Source organism: Poecilia reticulata, linkage group LG9, assembly GCF_000633615.1.
Source record: "Poecilia reticulata strain Guanapo linkage group LG9, Guppy_female_1.0+MT, whole genome shotgun sequence".
In the NCBI taxonomy this organism is placed as follows: Eukaryota; Metazoa; Chordata; class Actinopteri; order Cyprinodontiformes; family Poeciliidae; genus Poecilia; species Poecilia reticulata.
Window position 1 is genome coordinate 27,430,113 of NC_024339.1, and position 22,269 is coordinate 27,452,381.

Consider the following 22,269-nt stretch of genomic DNA (forward strand, 5'->3'; position numbering starts at 1 on the left):
GACGAGGTACGTAAAATCGACTTTTTGAATCATGTTTGTGTTTTCTTGCTTGTAGAATATCAACTTCTAGCTTGAATCCTTAAAGCTCAAAATAATTTGTAATTTGTTACCATCTGATCCATCCACTTTATACATACACACACACATATATATATATAAAGACCACAGGTTATCATTGTATCATTGGGATTAGGATCTGGAGAGTCTCCTGACCGCACGTCAAAAATGCTGATGGCTCTTGAATAACTTCTCCATCACTTTTACTTTACAAGCCAAAAATGAAACATGCACTAAAAATCACACAAGGATTAGATCAAAAATGTTACATTGAAGGACAAATACAGGACATATGACAGCTCTGACCTCTTAATTAAAAAAAAATGGAGCACCATAATTTAAAAACAAGTTGAATTATAAAAGCTTGCTGAAAAGTTTGCAAAATGCAACATTAGTTTTCTTTTGCTCTCTTTTTCTTTCGTTATTTTGTTTGCATTTCCTTTTAATTCATGTGAAGCACTTATTGTTGAAATGTGCTATATAAATAAAATGACCTTACTGCCACAGGATTAAATAGCTTGGAGTCTACACACACTTTCCCTAAATCCACAGGAATAAAAGAATTCTTTCAAAACTGCAGCAATACCATCCTCTGGTGGTAAATAATAGAATTGCATAGCCATTTATTGAAAGCAATATTTTACATTAAAATTCAATATTAGGAGATTAACTTTATATTATTCACACTAATAAAACCCTAATGCTGCCAGACTTCATTGAGTTTGAATAAATATTTAGATTTCTCAATGTAAGGGCCTTCAGTCCAGCTTAATGTCTAGTAAGCTGGACTGGAGTCCAGATGAACATGAGGTCAAACAATTTAGTCCTCAGCAAAAAACCCCAAAACAAAACAATTTTTAACAATTAACTGTTTCGCTGTAACAAAAGAAAAAAATGATATTGAAATCCTATGAGTTGCAATGACACAATTGTTGCAGTTGTGAACTGAAGCATGCATAAGAAAGATTACCCAAAATAACTCCAATAAAAACAACGAGGCAGGAATTTAGTCACACATTAAACAGACGTTCAAAGTCATATCAGGAGAGACTTCAGGTTGTGCAACTTTATTATATTCCACAAAAAATGTGAAGATTAAAGTCCATCTCTGAGTACTGCTGGAACTGGACATGGGCTGCATTATGAATTCTTATCACATCAAATGTCCCATGCTTACAATATACATTTTAAATGATCCACATTATAATATTATCATCAAAAGAATATCAAAAATATTTATATGTTGAAAAGATATTTTGTCCCTCTAAATTAACAAAAGAGCCAAACAACAAGCACACCCCTCCCCCCGCTTGGTTTGCAGATTCTCATCTATTCAGTTTACAAACAGATAAATTCAAGAGGCATTTTGCCCTGAATCTGCCACTCTCCACATCTCTACAATAACTTGGCAGCCATCTTTTTTTCTTGCCTTCGTCATTTGGAAACACACAAAACCATTCACACACACACGATATGAAGCCATGCAGAAGCCGTGTCTGCATGGGAAAGCATGCAATCACACACACACACTCACACTCGCACAGCACCATCTGAACAACTTTAAGGCAGCATGCAGAGTTGATTAGTTATTGGTCCCTTTTTTTTATTCAATCAGAAAATTCAGATGGCGATTTTCATCCTCGGTTCTACTCAACTTTTTTTTTTTTTTTTTAAGCACCTGCGTTCTTAAATCTGGCCTGAGTATTATGTGAGCAAAGAATGACAGAGCCCATGAAGGCTGAACCATATTGGGGAAAAAATATTCTCATAAAACAACAAGTAAGGCAATAAAGTGTATATTATAAATTGCATTATTTGATTAAAGATTAAAGATCAGAAATTAATGGAATGTCAACCCCACAAAAAATATTTCCAAGGTGTATCGGTGAGTCAGATGAGGTGGCGCTTCAAGGAGGCAAGCAGCACTCTGTGCAGAGTGGAACAGGCGTGCAGAGGCCAACTCATTGGCGGGGCGACACGGTGGTCTGAATGGAGTTGCCTGGGCCTTGATACCTCTCTTTGGCGTGCTTCTCACAATACATTACATCTCCAACCCAAAAGTGACCTCTCATCTTCAGGTTAAGCCCGCAATCTGTGCAGGTGTAGCACTCCGGATGACGGAAGGTGTCGTCGGTGATGCGCACTGCCTGTGTCCTGTGGAGTTGAATAGAGATGGAAACATGTTAGATATTTGAATAGCAGCTTATCGTCTTTTTTTTCTGATTCGTTCCGCTGGATAAATTCAGTCTTCCACTTTTTTTTATTCAAAGGTTTGTCCTTTTTCCAGTTCTTACTGAATTATTTCTTGTAAGTAAAATATGTTTATCAATATTTTAGGTGCCCCCTTCATGTGCATTTAATATTAAATAATAAAAAAAACATACAAAAGACAGATGCATAAAACAAAACCTTCAGTCCAAAAACATGAATGTTCCACTGCCTCAAATTTTAGAAAATCTCTTAAAGCCTAATTTGAGGAGCTTACATGTACACTCATTTGGCATAAATGTAATTGATTTGGAGCTTTCAATGATCCATATAAACATCTTTTTCCAATTTGGAAAGATGCAACTAATGGCTGCAAAGAACTTGGGAAAAACAAGAATTGGGTGCCCAAGTTTGAGTTTGTGGATTTTCTGTTTCCCATTTAGGCTCAAATTTATCTTGAATTATCATGTTTTGTCTTGATAAAGCCTCAAGACAAAACATGCTCTCACAATAACCATCATCACAAAAACTAATACTTGTGTGTGTGTGTGTGTGTGTATACACACACATACATACACACACACACACATAACTGCTTCTTTGTGTGCTTTGGAGTTTCTGTGCTGATTAATTTTTTTGCGAAGCAATAAAAGCTGGTAGCTCTTTAATTGCTACAAAATAAAGCTGTATTTCCCTCAGCCCCACTGGTTGCAATGTTGACACCTTGAGATGCCATGAGACCTAAATTCTGAACATCATGGCATGGAGTGCATCCCAGTTTTCCATGTCTGGCATATAACCATTTATTTTAACTTTTAAACTGGTTCTATTGATCCTGTGTCCAGACAGAGGGATAATCAGTAGCCCAGCATCATGACCTGTTTGTTCTGAAGATCCTGCAGCTTCCACTTCTCTTCCTAACATGACGCCTCCTCATCCTGACTCTCATACCGACAGGAGAAACTACAGAGTTCTGTTAGGTTAAAAGCTCATCTTCTGAAGTTGGGATATTTTTCCTCCAACAGGTTCCAGAGGAATCACCTCAAACCAGATGTTGGACTGGATTTTATTTGACTGTCATTTGTGAATGTTAGAGCCTCATTTTCAACAGTGGAGCTATAAAAGTTGATAAAGGTTATTATTTTGGAGAAAATCTCATCAACATCAATATTTCCACTAAATAAGAAGCAAAAAAAAAATTGATAGAGGAAAAGCCTCTCAGACTCCGAGCTCAAAGCAAGATGTCAGAGAGCAATAAAACTATTATTTTTGAATTAGACAATTTAATTTCACATAGTTATCACGGTAGAAGCCATTTGTTTGTTAAATACTTAATCAAACATATTTACCGTGTTTGATGTTTGTTGTTGATGACATATAGTCACAGACGAACGAAGTAATTAGTCCAAGTTTGTCGTTTATTGAACGTTCAGAAACTACAGCGGCTGTGATGCACCACAGCAAAGGTAAAACAACCCGAACAGGTGATCAACTCAAAACCTCTCTCTCTTTCTCTCTCTCGTTGCGGGGCAACCGCTCGCTCCTCAAGCCAAGCACAGATTGCGTTTAAAACATTCAGTCCGTTACTATATCAGGTTTTCAGGCTTGATATTTATTTTTGCAATAATTAACAAACCTCTCATGAACACAGCGGTGGTTGATTAGTTCATTTTAAACTCCTGCTCTGCTAGTTATTTTGATAATGGAACCGAAATGCACAGAATTGCTCAACACCTTGTTGAAACAATAATCACTGAGATTATTATTTTTGTTGGGTCATTAATTTGAACACGTTTTGTTGACTTTTTGTTGTTCTTCAATAAAGTTATGAATTTGATAAGGAGCCAGAGGAGGACGTTCTGGTCTCGGCGTCCTGGCGGCATTCAGTTTGTCATCTAATGCCGAGATCGACTCAAAACCTTCCGCAATCGACGTATCGCGTCCCTGCTCTAACAAAGAACAGTTCAGAAACAATATGAAATGGGGGGGAGCCATTTATTTACTGATTAAGTCGTGTTTTGGATTGTTCTTGAAAAACTAATCAGTCACGGCTGATTAGTAGGTGAACTCATGGCTGCACAGTGAACCAATTGATTCTTTACAGCAGACAGCCGCTCCCCTCTCTTGCAGGTGCTGCGTACCCCCACTAAATCATTTAGGGGTACGCAGTACCCTGCTGTACCCCCCTACTTTCACCCCTGTCTATAACTATAAAACTATAAACTATAGAAAAGACTGGCTTAAGCAGCCAGTCTTTTCTATAGGACATTTATCCATCCATATCAATGGGGATGTGTGAGTTTCTTTAGTTTTCACCTCATCTGGATTAGAGGAAAAATTGCAAAACAAACTTAAACTTAAGCACATCTTGTTTATAAAGTTAGTTGATTTTTTTATGTTGTATACTCCTTTAACTGTTGATAAATAACTGTTCAAATACATTATTAAAAGTTCAATGCTGCATTAAGATTGGTGTGTGTGTGTGTGTGTGTGTGCATAACCTCTGGTGGAAAACATACACTGCCTCAGTGGTAATAAAACTGCAGGAGGACTTACACAATGCTTGTGCCACACTTCTCACAGGTATGGTGTTTGCTGACTCCTGCAACAGATGAGCTCTGTTTCGGTGGGTTGGGGGAAAGCTTCCCCGGAAACCGCAGGGCTGCCTCTGAAGACAAACACAGATATAAACAAACCTGCTGATAAAAGATATTCTGACAACATGCTTTTTCAACTTTTTTTCTTCCATTTCCCCACATTCAAATTTAGAGAAAAAAAAACAAACCAATTCTCATGACTGATGTAAATCTCCCACAGAGTTGCAAATCCACATGCTTCTAACCTTTCTCATCAGCCTCCAGCACTTCTTGCAGCATTTTGAAGGTGTTGGACTGACGAGGTGGAGTGCGGGACTCCTTGTTCTCCTGGATCATCTTGTACACCTCAGAGTTCCTGTCAAACCTTTGCATGGCAAAGTCAGAACTGGAACTACTGCAGAGGGAAAGCAGAACAACAGATCACAGTTTATTAAACACCAGAAACCCGAGGCCAAACTAGTTTCCCCCCAAACGTATCATAATCCTATAAGATTTTCCAAGTAGTGTTCACAATGGTTTCAATAAAGAACTACAAAAAATACAACAAAGAAATAAAATAATCGTCTGTCCCTCCCACTGGTTCCTCATATCAAAAGCTATAGGTACACGCGAGTGTTTGCAGTTGGCAGGAACTGGTTGGGCAGGTATTCTCCTGTCAGGCCAGGTGTTTGGTGCCTTGCGCTTGTTGACAACTCGTCGCTCAGAATCAGAGAACGAAACCTGACAGGCTGTCCAACCTGTTGCCACTCTCAGCAAATACCTGGAGAGTTAGCCATCAACACACACGTGTTGCATGAAGAATCTTCAACGTTTCAGTGAGCTCACCTTCAAAATAGCAGGTTGCAGCTCAAGCTTGTCAATGTAATATCAGCAAAGGATCAGCGAAGGACAGCGTTTCGAAGGCTGATTTTGGTCATGCTTTGATTATTTCTTAGAAGCATATTGGTAAACTTGATAAAAAATAAAAAAATAAAAAAAAGGATTTCCACTTATGATTATATAATATGTAAATTATTTTGACATGCATTTCTTCATAAATATTAAAATTCTCTTCTTTCAGACAAATTCTATCTATAAAAAACATAATATATATATCAGGTTGTTCCCGGTCTCTGAACTTCTACCTCAAGAACTGGACTTTTATAAACTCTCCCCGGTTGACTGGTAAAGGTGGAGGTCTGGCTACAATTTTTAAATCCTGTTTCCACTGCCAACAATCACCTATACAATCATTTTTCCAGTTTCGAGCTCCAAGTTTCTGAAGTGAAATTACCGGAACCAATTTTGTGTGTGGTGGTCTACCATCCGCCAAAGTTCAACAAGGATTTCATTCATGAATTCTCAGAACTTGTGGCATGGATTACATTAGAGTATGACCACATTTTAATCAGAGGCGATTTCAATATACATGTACGGCGTCTAGATAAACCTCTGGTGAAGGACTTCACCAGATTGTACAAAATGAAACGAATCAATCAAGATAAATCAATCAAGATAAACCTCTGGTGGAGGACTCAAAAAAATACAACAAAGAATTGTTGTATTTTGTACCTCTGGACTTCACCAGAAGGATTATCTTGATTGATTCATTTCATTTTGTACAATCTGTAGTTGGGCCAACAGACTTAAAGGGACATACTCTGGATTTGGTGTTACCACATGGACTTTGCTTAGATATCATTGAAGTCCTTCAGACTTCACCTAGTGTCAGTCCTTCAGACTTCAATGATCATTGCCCGTTTTATTTCTGATCATTCGCCCGTTTTATTTTCTATTCGTATTTCACGTTCTGTGGACACAAAGAACACTAAACCTTTACTTCCTCGTACTAAAAACTCTGATGCTGCTCTTAAACTAAATGCTGACCTTGCTAATACTACATTCACTATTGATAGCAATTCTAATATTGAAGGCCTTATTTTAAATTTTAACAAAGTATGCTTAAATGCTTTAAACATGGTAGCTCCCTTGAAAATTATAAATACTTCAAATAAGAAACTTCTAGAGCCGTGGCTTAATGAAACCACTCGTGCACTTAGACGTCTAATGTAGACTCGCTGAGAGGAGGTGGAAAAAAGATAAATTACAGGTTTCATTTGAAATTTTGAAAGATAGTCTACTTAATTTTCAGACTAATGTCAAATTAGCCAAATCTAAATATTTTATTAATCTTGCAGCTGCAAATAGGCATAGGCCTCAAGTCCTTGAAAATCTTTGATATCCTTGTTTTAACAAATCTACAAACATGTCCTTCACAGCTAAGATGATAAATGGAGCGGAATCTTTACTCGTCTAACAATTTTGTATTTAGGCTTTCAAATTAGTTTGAGACAACTGAGACCTTTATTTCTTTTTTGTATGCTTGTTTGTCTGAATTCCATCAGCTTTAGACAGGACTCTGCATCAACATGATGTCAACAGAACACAAAAAAACAAACATGCTTTGGGCTTTTCCTCTGCATCAATGAGCAGAGGTCCAGATTGGAAACAGACCTCTGAAGCACGACCTCCAAGTTTTCCACATGCACAGCTCCACCCAAAGCTACCCATTTCCCCCTTTTCCTCTCACATTATTCCAACATGCAGTCACAAAACAGCTGAAAAACACAGGAACAGACAACACACACCAACAAGCAGTCAAATACACTGACACTAGGTGATTAAAAATGTACAGATTTAAAACGTCCAAATACACCGATACTTCCTGAACGCTGAGTGGAGTTAAATATTATCAAATCTGTAACAAGCACTTGCGTAGACAATCTACATCTGACACAAAGCTGCAGAGAAGTAATAATAATTTAGTCAAAGTGCAGACTCAACAAGAACATAGTCAAAACACAGATAAAACTGCTAAATGTCTGGACCTAATTTCCTGCTGGCAGAAAGCAAACAAATCCAACTTTTGTGCTGAATTAAAATATAAATGACAACTCAATGACTCACCTCAGAAAGAAGAAAAAGTCACAGGAAAAGCAGAACTCCGCAAAAAAAACCCCTGTAATTTCTAAGTCTGTGAATCAACTCAGAACATGGAAAAAATAAAAACTAATATTAGCAGAGACTTCACTGTGAACCAGACGAGACAGAAAAACAAGATTGTGACTGAAAGGTGTGCCCCGGGCTGAAATTCATTGGCCACGCGGCATGAAGGAGGCGTCACCGCTTCTCTGATTGGCTGCAGAGAAACGGGGAGAGGCTTATTGTGCTGGCTGGGGGCTACAGACAGGGGGCCGATCAGGGGGAGAAGTAATTGCTCTTTTTTGGGGAATATCAAGTTCTTGGACAGGACTTGCAGCTGCAGACATGACCTGTGGGTAGCCCGAGTTAACCAGTAGAGAGCCAGGGCCAAAACCAACCATCCTGCACTGTCAAAACACAGACACCAGCTTCTGCAGCAGAATGTGTGGACAAAAGGATTAGAAAAGAAACTACAAGAAACTTTTTTTTTTTTACATTAAAATATATTCCAAAGTTCAGAAGGCAGCATCTGAATACTGGAAAATGAGTCAAATTACGGCTCCATCAACTCCAAGGGTGTGGCTCCGAAACTCTGCAGAGTGAAACTGTACAGAGCTTCCCAAAGGCTGAACATTTTTATCAGTATTCATTACTGCAGTTCAGTCAGATGTTTGAAACATGGAAGCTGTTAGAAAGTTCCAGGATGCTCATAATGAGAATAAAGAATCAGCTGCATAGCTGAACAACAAAATCATTAAATTAACTGATTCACATTGAAATTGATTCCAGTTTTAAACCATTTTCCACACAAGCCTTTAAGAGAAGAATTAGCTTAAAGTAGGAGAAAACGTCTCCAGAAGATATATTTTTAATCAAAGAAAAAAAAAAGTTAGACAAACATATAAATTGCATTTTTAAAACTAGATATATATCTGAGAAAGCAACATAAAAATAAAGACCATCATTCTGAGTGGCTTTCACACCAGAATTTTGCAGGCATTTTCTTGACCAACATCATCAGAGATGATGAATTATCACCGTCAGCCCTATGGTAAAAATACAGAAGAAAGATCCTGCGATTTAGGTTTAGGTCAGCATATCATTTATATCTTCTCACTGACTGACTGGAAATATAAGGAATCAACTATTTCTCTGCTGTTCACATAGAAAGATTTTCCTCATACAGCTGGAAAGATAAAGAAATCAAGATTAATTATATTTTTTATTATTTAGGTTCACTCACATGGGTATCTGTACTTGGAAAAATGACACCGTTTTGTTTTTCATCAAATATCAAGACATTTATTTGTCATCTGTCATTTACTCTGGGGTAAAAAGTATATTTTCAATATGTTTAAAAAAATAAAGCACATGGTGTTCTTTAGTTCTTTAACCTCCTCTAAAGTTAATATGTAGCTACATTCTTGTTTATGCACATAAACTCTGCAATTAAAGCAAATTCTAATTGATTGCTTGACTTAAGATCTGTTGAAAGATTATTTTTATTTTACTAATTTTCTTCAAGCTGTTCAAATTTGTATTTCTAATTAAAAACAACTTTTCTAATTAAATATTTACATTTCAAACATTTGTCACTTTCAAGGCATCTCAAAGAAAGCACATTTAGAATTTGATTTATTATTTCATTAATATTTCAAAATCCAATGCTTTTTGCAAATTCATTATATAAAACTACATAAAGCCTTGTTGAGCCAAAAAATAACAAGGAGTTAGAGTAATTTTCAATTGTAATTATGGAATTTTTTGCTTTTTTGAATTAATAAAATTTCTATTTGAAAGTTCAATGGTTTTTATATGAAATATAACAAGCAGCATTTGGTCACAAAATGGGGAGTAAATAAAAACTAAGTGACGATATCAAGAGTGTTTACCTGCGCCTGGGGGACATGGGAACATCGCGGTCAGTGGGGCTGTGAGGTGAGTAGCGTCCAGGTGGGGTTGGTGTCCTGCTGGACCCAGAAGGGTGTCTGAAGTCAGAAGGAAAAAACTCCTAGAAGAGAAAAAAAAAAAAGGTACAATGACACAAAAGCAAATAGCACAGATGAAAGACTTACACATAGACTGTGAAAACATAGAAATCTGTTTTCTCCAACACTGGTGTAAGAGCAAAATTACATCTCTCTTCTTGCAGTTCATCAGCATATCAACTCATTTCTTCTGCGATGCCTGACAAATGTGTGATTTATCAGAAATTAGAATTGGGCGTAGATACTATACTAAAACACTGAAGAGAGAGGGGCCTATGAGCACATAAGTGCTGTGCAAAAGTATGAAATGTCCTGCAAAGAACAAACTTTGTTCATTCCAGCTAAAGAAATTTTTTATCTCTTCTTGTGGAGTATGTAGAGGCTTTAAGAAGGCGGACCGGTTCTGATACGCTCACGCAGAAAGCAAAGTCCTGATTCTATCAGCTTCTAAAGCTGAGATGATGTCAGTCATAACCTAAAAACACAGCTATGTGATCCAAAAATCAAAGACAATGATAACCCATGTACTGCATACAAAACAATAGAGGTTACACATCATCATTTCTGACTGAAGCACATTACAGTTTCATCCAGCAAAAACAATACATCTGACTTTGTTTTGATATCCTGAGCTTCTATTAACAACCAGCATCCATCTCTGCTTTGCTGATGAGAATCAGCAGCCTGCATCAACATTTTAAATCTTGATCACCTTTTATAGCAAGAAACCTGCTTCATTCCATCATCTAGTTTTAACCACTCCAAATGTTCTGCGTTAATAACAGTATCGGTTTTATAAATATGTTTTTATGCACTTTAATAGTTTTCAAACGGAGGTCAGAGATGCAGTGCTGCAAGTATTATGAAGCTATGTTTTACATCAGGACCAATCAGGAGAGAATGTTGATTCATTACATGAATTACGTTCTCCTACCAGAAGAGGGCGCCACATACCAAGTGAATACCATCAGCTAATGAACAATGCATTTCGACAGATGTGAATCGATGCCTCAGCTGCTTGCATAAAAAGACACCCAAGCATGAAGTTATTCTTGCATTAAGAGCAATGGTTGACTTGTTAAATTATATTAGCATTAGTAGGTTATGTTAAAATAACAAACTACATGTGTGTACACTCTGAACCCCAGGACAAAGACTCAGTACATTCATCATTCAGGACACTTTTACTGTCAGGAATTTCACTACTATCAGGCCGTCTCCTTTCTAACCATGTCCACCTGTAAAGCTGACCACCTCCTGAGGCATAAAAGCATTTTTATTCACCGTAACAGACAAGGTTAATCAAAAGCAAAATATATCCAAACTTCAGCCTAGGAATTGTTTGAGTAACAGTCCTCATAGTCCCTAAAAACTAATAAAAACTCAGGAAAACATCTTGCACAATAAAGCTCAGCGAGTTTTTCTCCCGGTACAGTCACCAGCTGGCATCAGTGTTGCACGGGCTCCATCCAAGAGAGAAAATGACTCCACCCAACTTTTCAGGCTACAGTCAGAGCTGATGGTGGAACCCGACAGAAACAGTGGCACGGATGAAATGGATGATTTTTGTGGTTGATGCCAGCACCCGCTTCCAATTCAGCAGGTCTTTGAACAATAGCTCTGTTCTCAATCGAGTCCAATTTCCCTCCTCTTTTTTTCTTTCCAGAGTGGGCAGATTAGTGGTGGATGCCAGGAAGCTTTTACCAGAAACGATCATTGGGACGGCTCCCTTCGAATTTTTTCCCTCCATATAAACCCAGTAATATGACTCAGGACTGAGGGAATCCTTCAGACTACAAAACTACCCATCCGTTTGCTCTCCTGCTGCGAAGCAATCTAAAGTTCATATACCTGATGGACACACATGCTTTAGAGACTTTTTTGAGATAGACCAACTAAAGTCCAACAGTATGTGGATATAAATCCCTGCTAATGCAAACAAGGTGGACCTTACATAACCGTGGATCTTCAAGATCTACAGTCTAAGAATGTAATCTATACGAGTAAAGAGAAATGCAATGAACGCAACAGAAAAGCTGAAGAGTGGGGGAAAAAACAGCCACTTTAAAGGCACATATCTGTTCAATTACTTGTTAACACAAACAGTGAAAATTGCTTCCAACTTAGTGTATTTAAGCATCTAGATGTGGTGAATGAAACTTGAAGTTCAGCATAAGCCCAACAATGTGGATAAGGAAAGGGATTTAATGGTTGATGACTGCAGACAGATTGGTCTCAGTACTTCAGAGATCGCTGATCTACTGGGATTTTCCCTTCACAACTATCGCTTAGGTTCACAGAAAACAGACTGCCAAATTTCCAGCGAGCAGCAGTTGTAAGGATGAAAATGCCATGCTTTTATCAGAGGAGAATGGGTAGGCTGGCTTGAGATGAAAAAAGCCAACAGTGATTTAAATCATCAATCATACCAACCAAAGAACGCAGAAAACCCATCTCTGAATGCACAACATGCTGAACCTTGAAGCAGAAGAGATTCAGTGGCAGAAGAACACAACAGCTGAACAGGTGGGATACAATTTGCTAAAAAAAACAAAAACAATTATTGAACATAAAAAAAGACTTCACATGTTCACCGTGCTCAAGTGGTGTTCACAGTAAGAGATCTACTGAAATGTGGTGGAATGGCAGTTTTGCATCACCAATGTGCAGCAGAAAAATCTGCTACAACTACCTGATATGTCAATTTGGACTGAATTCATTGAATGTTTCTAACACACTGATAAAAAATCTTTCAAATATTAAGATGCATCTGAGATCAAAACGGGTGTTTGGGGATACAAACTACAGTGGATTCTTGGCTGCAAACATACTGGTCAGATTTTATTTCTCATTTTCTGTCAGAAAAAAACTCTTATTGATTGAATGAAAACTTTCAATTAAAACCTTCCCTGGGTAAGGATAATTTTGGGCAATATGATGGTCAAACCTTCTACAGCTACATTTTTGTAAGTGAAAATGTTCTTTGGACTTGATGAAGAAGCTTCAGAATCCATGTCAGCATCTGTCCAAAGTCGCTCGTCCAGTAAAGCGCTCAGTAAAAATCAACAAATCACAAACAATGTAGTTTTTTTTGCGTCTCTCCTACAACCCTGAATTCCCATTAAGGCCCTGAATGTTCATGGCAGGAAAACAATCAAGAATTTTTGGCCATGATTTTTTTTTTTTTTTTAAGTTTTCCCTTGATGTTTCCCTTTAGTATAATTGTAGTTTTTGGAAAGAAAAATGCATGTTTTCCCACTTACTTTGAATAAAAAACTAAAAGTTGCACAACTAAAGCAGGAACCTCATCATCATTAACCATTTTGCAGAATCCAGCACTAGAACATGAGCCCAGTAACAATGGCATAGTTGACATACTTTTAAACTGTAGGAACCTTCATTACAACTCCAGACATTACTGCTCCATTCAAATGTATTACTCATGGTTGATTTAAAGCTACAATACCTTTGCAATCTCCAACCTTGGCACCGCCTACAATGTCCCTTTCTTTTATCTATCCAGACTTGGGGAGGGGTGCTGGCTAAAGTAGGGAAGCCCGTTTGTTTTGTTGCTTTTTTTTTGTATTGGATAGCAACATGGCCATAGATGGGAGAGAACGCAGAGGAATATCAGCCAGTTTTCAGTGGTTCCTGTGGCTGCCAAGAGGAGGAAGCTTTGATTAAAGCTGTACAGAACTGTAATCAGAAGTTCATAGTCAACAAACCCAAGATCATTAGGGCAAGTCTCTGGTATGCTGCCCTGGCTTCAAGTTGCACATCCAACAACACATACCGCTTTTCACTTTACAACCCACAAACATTTAGAGGAATGAGAGCACATACATTAGAAAACATAAGTATGTTTTTATAATATGATAAGGTCTTTTACAAATGGCATCACTAAAATTAGAGGTCACATCAGTCACATCTTTATTTTGACAGTTTTTAATGAGAAAAGTAGATGGTGACTTTGGGGAAAGGTGGAATCACATTTTCCAGTTCATTCTGAATAAACAGATCTCAAAATGAGACAACCATGATTTTCTTTATATTCATGGTTGTGAAGAACAATTGTTTGAAATTTTTTAAAATTTGTATGTGTGGAGTTTGGCCAAAGGAAAAAAAAAACTTGAAGCAACTTTTTGCTTTTCAAACTCCAAAATCTTTTCCATAAATTGTGGTTGGTGCTGCAAAGACAGCTGCAGAAAAGATGTTTCCCCTGTCCAATATTTATTTGAATAATCCCTTTATTTAATTTATACTCTACTCATCCATGAAAAGAGAACATGTTTGAATAGCTTCTTTCAGAAAACCATTTCAAGCTGGAATCTTGCAGTCCTCCAAATCAATAAGGATGCCAGTTTGCATGTTGCACACTACTCAAAAGATGTATATACAAAATACAAGCCCCAAACACAGAGAAAATGATAAACTGTAGTAAAAGGGTGGCTGTCTGAGACCGATGGGAGACACTGGGGACAGTGCCAGCAGATGAGACTTCAGTCTGGCTCCAAGCAAACCACTTTGCATCATCATTACCACCCTGCAGCTTCAATTACAGGGCATTGGCTGCAGCATAGGAGTGATGCCTAGAGCAGTTCGTATTTTGGGAAGACTAGCACTGCTGTGAGAGGGTGCGATAACTGATGATTTTGCATTCACCACAGACATGAGTCCAGCAGTACAGCAGGTTCTGGAGTAAATTGGAGCAGTGCATGCCGTTTCCCAACAGTCTACTTTTGGTAAAAGGTCTTGAGTGAAGATTAAGGCCAAGTAACCTTTACTTCATCCATTGTTACTGAGAGACTGCATGTGAAAACTGAACCTGGAAACGGTTGCCATTTTCAAACCTTATAAGAAAAACATAATTGCTATAAAAGGCAAATCTTCACTTCAAACATCATTAACTTCTGAAATGTAACATCCTACTGATGTATCTTTACAGGAGTCATAAAGTGTAGTCTCTATTGCAAATATAAAACTACTAGCGCAGTGAAGTCTTGTGTACATAATAACACTATCAGATCCATCTACCCAGCATCTAGTGGTAATACCACATCAGCAGAATGATCTGGCTGAACCCATCATTTCTATTGGACTGGAGGAACAGAGCTTAATGTATGCAAATCTTTGTTTTTTAAGATCTGCCAGAAAATCTACAAAGGGACTCTTTATATCACTAAACAAACCATGACCACTGTTTGTTGGGCACAAGGTGCTAATATTAAAGGGAACCCTGATAAACACAGACAGCAGGAAGAAGATAATACTGTATAACATACAGTCCCAGTAGTTCAGACCAGCAATTACCTTCCACTGAGCTAGATGCCAAACCAAAGACAGCTCAGATAAAAGCTACTTGAAACGAGTCAGTCCAACACACAGGGAAAAAACCCCAAAAAACTGCTTAAAAATATTTAGATTTTCTCATGAACTACTATTTTATTTCCTATCAAAGGTATCCATTATAACCTCAGTGCAGTGTCCAACTATTACAGCAATACATTAAGTTTTCAAAGCACAACAAAGTCTTTTCAATCCTTTAAAGTGTCCCACATATGAATTCTGGGCAAAAGATGACTATTCTTTGTTATTGAAAAGTGAACTAAGTGTGGCAGATCTTTGGGCTAAAAGGGCTAATACATCCATCTCACCCCATTCATTCACAACCATACACCATCTGACTGCTGCAGATATAAAACACATGTGTAAACTTAAGAGGGCGCATGAACAGTGGAGGGAAGATAACAGGATGACTTTACAATGTGCATAAGAAGTAATACGTGCCATTTCACACCTATCTATAATTTAAATTATACATCAACAATAATCGACCAAAACCTACTTAGGTCCGAGGACAAAAATCTGATAATTTCTCTAAAGACAATGGAAGAGGCATAGACTGGTGACTGGACTTTCACAATTTTCAGCTTCACAATTCTGACTGGTGACTAGCAGGGTGTTTAAATATTTTTCCAATCAGTGAAAGCACCGCACCAATTACAGCCAAGCTGTACAGAAAACACTGCGTTAGATACCATTTTTAGTACCAGCGAGGTTCAGGCTTCAAGAAAGCAAGTGAGAACATGAAATTCAGCAGATACCAAGAAGGCTAACTGGAGAACAGTAAAGGCTCAGTAACAGACCCATACAGTTTGAGCCAAATGAACTTGTGCCCACTGACATGAAACAAAGACTTGGAAATCTCATTTAAACATGTTGCTGTGAGATTTAGAGTATTTCTGTGTTCTCCAGGCTGCAGTTTAAATGCAAGACACATTTACCGCATTGTCAGGAGCCCTGTCATCATGTTTAGCCACAAAGAGGAGGAAAAAGGGTGAGCGATAGATGCAACAAATAAATTATCAGTATGATCAGGTCATACTGATTAGCAAGAAGTATATTTTCAGAAGGATCAGATACTGTTGAGCTTTCACCTGCTGACGTAGTGTGACCAGATGAGATTCCCATATGTACGAAGACCAACCTAAAACTGATTCCTCCTCACCTCATCCTCTCCGTCTTTGTTTTTGTCCACATCAAGAAAGTGCTTGTCATCACACGGGGTCAGACTTTTAATTGCTGAATGCTGCATAATCTCCAACAACATTGTTGTGCAAATATGTTGTGGCACAATAAGAACGTTAGGACTGTGAAGAGGAGAGAGCTGAGGACAGCAACCTAAGGTTTTTCCATCGTTGGTGAGCGACTAAAGATGACGACAACGTCCTTCTTCTCAAGGCAACACTGAAGCATTGACTGTGCAATTTGCAGATCTCCTTTAAAGACAAAAGTTTGTTTAAATAGATTTAACAGCGAGTCTAATATTATGAATTTTGTTCCTCATTTATGGACCATATATGATTCTTGAAGCTCAGAACAACAAAAGCTTTGAAGTAATGTAGGTGGTCTGAGTCAGCCTCTACCACACATTACCATTAAAAATCTGAGGGATAAATACAAGTCTGAACGTTTATTTACACATTTTTGGTGCCATGGGAAACAATTTCTCCAGACTTCAATGAATTTTCCCCCAAACGGCCTCAGTGGATATGAAGCTCATTACACATCTGTAGCTCATTATGGACAATAAATGGTCACACAAATCTCCTTACTTTTATCAAAGAGAATCAAAACATGTTCATTGTAAAAAAAAAAAAAAAGTAAATAAATCACAATAAAACAAGTAGAGATGGGGGAGTAAACCCATCCCTTTTAATACCCTGCAAAAAATTTTAAAAAATAAAAATCTGAGAAATATGCATACATAAGTAAATGTTTACAACAGGTTTGAGTCAAGCATGCAGCCAGCAGTGGGTTATAAATGGAAATCATTGTGTGGGACTCAGGATAGGGGAAAGGAATGCATAACATTTTGAAGTAAACAAATATTAAAAAGACATTTCCCATCAGCTACAACAAAATCACAAAAAAACAACTTAATCCCATCTTTAAAACATATAAATTTTAGATTTGCACAGTATCAAAAAACAAATTACACCATACACTAAACAACATGAGCAATTAAAACTGCTGCAGACCAGGATTAGTACGACTGACTGTGCATTTCTTATCATGACTTCGTAAACCTGGGCATCCTGAAACCTCAACCTTCTCCTAGTCTCTAAATGAAACATCTGTATTTTAGCCAGATGTATACATCCTACAGTTTTATCTGAAGCTAAAAACACACTAAAAGCTTTTCTGTCATATTGTATGCATGATTCCAAGCAAGCCAAGCCTGAACTAACTGGAAAGAGATGGCAAGGGCAGTTGGCATGAAAATCTGTTAGAAGAAAAAAAAAACTGTAAAATGTACATTCAAAGTCTCAGTTAAACAGGTTTGTATATTTTAAACCAAATCTGGAGACTGCAGACCCATACACTGAGCTGATTACAGATCTGACCACATCCACGTCTGATAAAAAGACTAGGTGAGACACAGGAAATGTTTTCAGAAAATACACGTGCTAGCTTCTTGGAAAGACTCTAAACACGACCAATATTTATTTATTTTTAGGTCATTTGGAATAGTCAAAGAGGAAAAGTAAAGAAGTGATGGCAGATCATCAGTCATGTTAGTTTACTTCCTTCTCATTTTCTTGCTCTTAAAACTCAAACAACAAATTGCCTCATTACAGCCATCAACTGGTATGGTAAATCATATTCTTCATGACAGTTTGTGTATTTTTACACAACTGGTTTGACCAATCAGACCTGGTATCCCACATCAGGTATAAGTGTTGAGTATGATGAATAATTTAAGTTTTTTGACCAAAAATCTGCAGAAATCAGTCTGTTTACGTTTAATTTAAGTCTCATAAAATCTCTATGTAAAAGGTGTGTAGTGTTCACCACCGTATTTATCAGCATCAAAATGTAGCAAGTTATTCTGCTGAAGCTCAAATGCTTCACTAACTTTAATTAAACACAACTACGTGTAAGTTTCAAATCCAAATCCGCATCAAATTTTGTCCAGTTTAAAGTGCAAGTGTCTTCCAACTATAAAAACGATTTATGACCAACAAAAACCATTGTTCTAAAATATAGATGTTCTCCACTATAAAACTACAGGACATAAAGTCTGTTTCTGTTGGAATGAATACATTGAGGATTCCTTATTAATGATGTTGCCTCGAGAACGGCTTCTGGAATGATGAATCGCCCCTCAACCACCTTTGTAAACGGCACCGACTCACAAAAAGAGCCCTCTCCTTCCCACCAACAGCTCCCAATAAAACGCAAAAGGCCAGCTATTCCTCATGTGCACACCCGGAGGGCTGGAAAGCTCAGGGAACCAAACAGGGACCCAGTTTGCTCTTCCACTCCAGGGGAAAGGAAAACAGACAGGCTCATCAGTCAGAGGGGATGAGGAGAGGCATGCTGCCCATGGAGTGGCCACAATAGACCCAGGCTTAAAGGCTTGCAGTCCACGTGAAAAGGCCTCTCACTGGCCAGTCACAGAGCTCACTGTGCAGAGGAGAAGAAAACATCCATCCACCAAAACCACAGCCAGTAGCATTCCCTGGACACTGGCTTGGCTTACCCCCCCCAACAACATGCCAAACCAAACAGGAAGAGCAGGCATAGCAGACCTGAAATAGTAGATCATTCAGAGCCATCATCGTCAAGCAAAACATGTGCATTTGTGTACTTTGTGACAAACGAGAAACTCCAGCAAAGTGAATTTATCTCAGGTTTCCTCAAGTAACAGCAAACATTTTCTACCACAGATCTATTTTTTTCTCTGTCTGAATCTTTTCAAAGGTTTGTTTCAAAGCAAAGACCACACAGCTTTGCACCACCATAACCTTGAAAATGGACCAACACAAAGCCTTATGCTGCTGTGCCTGCTAAAATTCTCTGGACATGTACGCGACGCGATTCATGGAGTTGCTGACCCCTCCATCTTTGGACAAAGTGCTTGTTGGTGACACATTTCAATGCCAAGAGAAATAAGTTGAATTTAGCAGAGAGGAAATGTTTGGTCTACAATTATCTAAAAGCGTGTGTCACCCTGACATATTTGGCCGTGCTGCGCTTGAAGGAATAGTTATACAGCGACTGTTGTGTCACAGCGCAGCATCAGGCGAGCCACAAAGGCAAGCCTTCCTAACCTCAAAATGGATCCTTAAAAACACAGACCGGGAGCTCAGACATAATGACCGAGTTATGGTTCATGTCTCATGAGAAGTCGTTTTGTTTTGGCCCTGTTCAGTGCAATCAACATCTCATTGTGGCCACTTCTTGATGATATAAACAAATGCTCTGAATCATGACAGTCGCCAGCTGCCTGAGATACGATCTGTTTACAGGAATCTAGGAAATATTTACCTTTTGACTCAGTGATGAGCAGGCAGATATTAAAGTCTGCAAAAAAACAACAAGTCAAGCACATCCTGGCATGACAAGACAAAACACCATGCATGTCAAAAACCATCAATACTGGACTGAAATTTAAACTTTATTTTCCCCACATAGACACTTCCTTTAATATTATGCAGCACATCCAAATCTATGAGGTTAGAATTTGTATTGAAGCTGCAGAGTTTGGTTGATTCAGGACACTTTAGCAGGACTGATACTTCCAATACTGAAGAACAGACTGTGCCTTGCAAAGGTATTTATACCCTTTGAACTTCCACATTTTGATTACAGTCTTCATTGTATATTGGAGGATTGTGTGTGACAGACAAATGCAAACTACTGCATTGAAAACTAGTTGTAGTTCTCCTCAAATTCACTTTTTTTTAATCTAAAATTGTGGTGTGCATTGTAATCAGCCAGTCTGAGTCAATATATATACAACACTTTTCTGCAATTAGAACTGCCAGTCTTTTGGTGTAGTCTGAACAAGCCTGGCACATCTAGATGCTGTGCTGCAAAGTTGAATGAGTAAAAAATGCTTTTTTGTGACAACAGAAAGTCAAACGTAGCCTGGCTATCTTTTTGTGGTTGCACATTGGTAAAAAAAAAAAAAAAAGAGGAAAAGTTGGAACATGAATATATTCACAAAGCACTAGATACATTAAAAAGTCAAGACCCAGGTCTTAACATGCAGTACTAGTTTTAGGCAAGAAATCTTACGCCTTTCAGGTTATTCTGCACATGTTCTGTGTAATGCTGCAGGCACAGTAAAATCCAAATTAGGAACATTTCACATTAAGGACAGCTTGGGAATGTCAGGAGGCTCCCTGGTGTCCATTCTGCTCCACCTCAACCCCCCTCCAGTCGCCTCCCCTTTCTCTGCTCAGCGCACAAAAACAAGCCTTGTGACACCCGGGAAAAGCAGCACCAGGCTTCCACAGCAATCACAGCCACTATTGTCAAAGGGCTTTTTCTCAAGCTATCCAACACCATGGAAAACAGGGGATCTTGTTGCGCATCCTACTCTCTCCGCTCAGGAAGCCAAGTGAAGGGTGGAAAACCTTTTAGGGGCTTTTTCAGCGAGCTTGATCACCTGATACAGCAGGGCTGTGCACCTTTCACGCAGGACAGAAGGCCTTGTCATGGACTCTCCACATCTCCACACTCAGTGGGCTGCAGTGTTTCTGCCAGCCTGAGCAGCATAATGCACAATGAAGCCATGGTAGGAATCTTCCCAGTCATTTCCCCCAAACGAGCCATATGAAAGAAATCTACTCGTATGGAGCTGAAGCAGGAGGTTCACCGTCACAACAAGGTAGTGATCAATCATACCACCGAGTCAGGTAAAACAAAATCTAAATGTATATTAAAATACAATAAATGAAATACTTGGTAGCGCATTATTAGATGAAATAAAGTTGGTGACAAAAATATACTTTAGGACAAAGGACCATAAGGATTTCGCTGCAAGAATAGCTAAAGACACAAAACGGATTAAATAGAAACTCTGTTAATATCAAAAAACATGCTAGTCTGAGCAGTTTTCCTCCCAAAAAGCTCGCTGATGAGTCCTTCCACCAAAACATAGCTCTTAATGTGACCTTAAGATGGCGGACTTCCAGTTCTCTCCTCCAGGATTTGCAGAAAGCCACATCAAGCTGAACTCCACTGTGGGTTTTTGAATGTGGTTTTAAATGCCAAAAAAGCCCTACTCCAATATTTCAGTGGGTTACTTAAGGCTTTAGTTAGAGAAGGAACCATTTCAAGCCTGATGGTAAGTCGAGCCACAATTTGCACAATTGTGCTTAAAAAGAAGATGTAGCAAACCAGCTGCTGGCAAATACTTTTTTAGCAACTAAACAAACCAATCTGTCCTGGCCTAAAGTCAAAATGCTGCATGGAAAATTCCTACAGTTCCCAAAATGCACCACAATGTTTTTGTTAGATCATTCCCGGTCAAACGGAGAAAGTCCACTGAATTCAATAAATCGCTTCTCAAAAAGATGAGTTGTGCTTTTAAGTCGCTGAACTTTCAAATGTAAAGTCTCAATTAAAAAAAAAATTAGTATCAGAATATTTAATTAAAAACATTTAAATAACCACTTTGATTTCAAAAAAACTTTTATAAGATATAAAAAGGGAAACAGGTTTATCAAAACAACTTGACTCAATCATTGCAACATTTATAAAACAAATTTTTTTGTTCAGACTGTGACAAAGGGCTCCGTTGTTTAAATTATACTGACCTCAAATCACCCAGCTGAGTAAATGGTTGGCGTTTGAATCATGAGAGATAAGGAAAGATTGTGTTTAAATAGTGTGCACTCATTTTGACTCCAGGGCTCGAGTATAAAAGTGGTAAAAGCTGGTCTATAGCAGCTCATAATTCCCCAAGAACTATTGCTTTCATTGAGAAACATTGCAGTTACCATCAGATAACTGGAAAACACAACACAGGGGATTAATAATACTCAACAACACTGCTTTCCTTCATGTAAAAAACCCCTCCTATCCTTATAAATTGAGCAGAAAACATTACCTAAAGGTACCAGGTGCAGTGAGATTCCACACTATTAGGACATATATATATA

General features: G+C 38.2%; 1 protein-coding gene across 1 annotated transcript in view; it reads right to left on the reverse strand.

The window, feature by feature from the left end:
- Positions 1-1,097: 1,097 nt before the first annotated feature.
- The window catches only part of pdlim2 (PDZ and LIM domain 2 (mystique)), a 41,194-nt gene continuing 20,022 nt past the window's right edge, over positions 1,098-22,269 (reverse strand). The window contains exons 7-10 of the mRNA XM_008419048.2: positions 9,716-9,834; positions 5,108-5,256; positions 4,822-4,933; positions 1,098-2,211 (exon numbers count right to left, since the gene is read on the reverse strand). Of these exons, the coding sequence (XP_008417270.1) occupies positions 2,019-2,211; positions 4,822-4,933; positions 5,108-5,256; positions 9,716-9,834 (573 nt within the window). The 3' untranslated portion in view covers positions 1,098-2,018. The remainder of the gene's footprint in view (positions 2,212-4,821; positions 4,934-5,107; positions 5,257-9,715; positions 9,835-22,269) is intronic.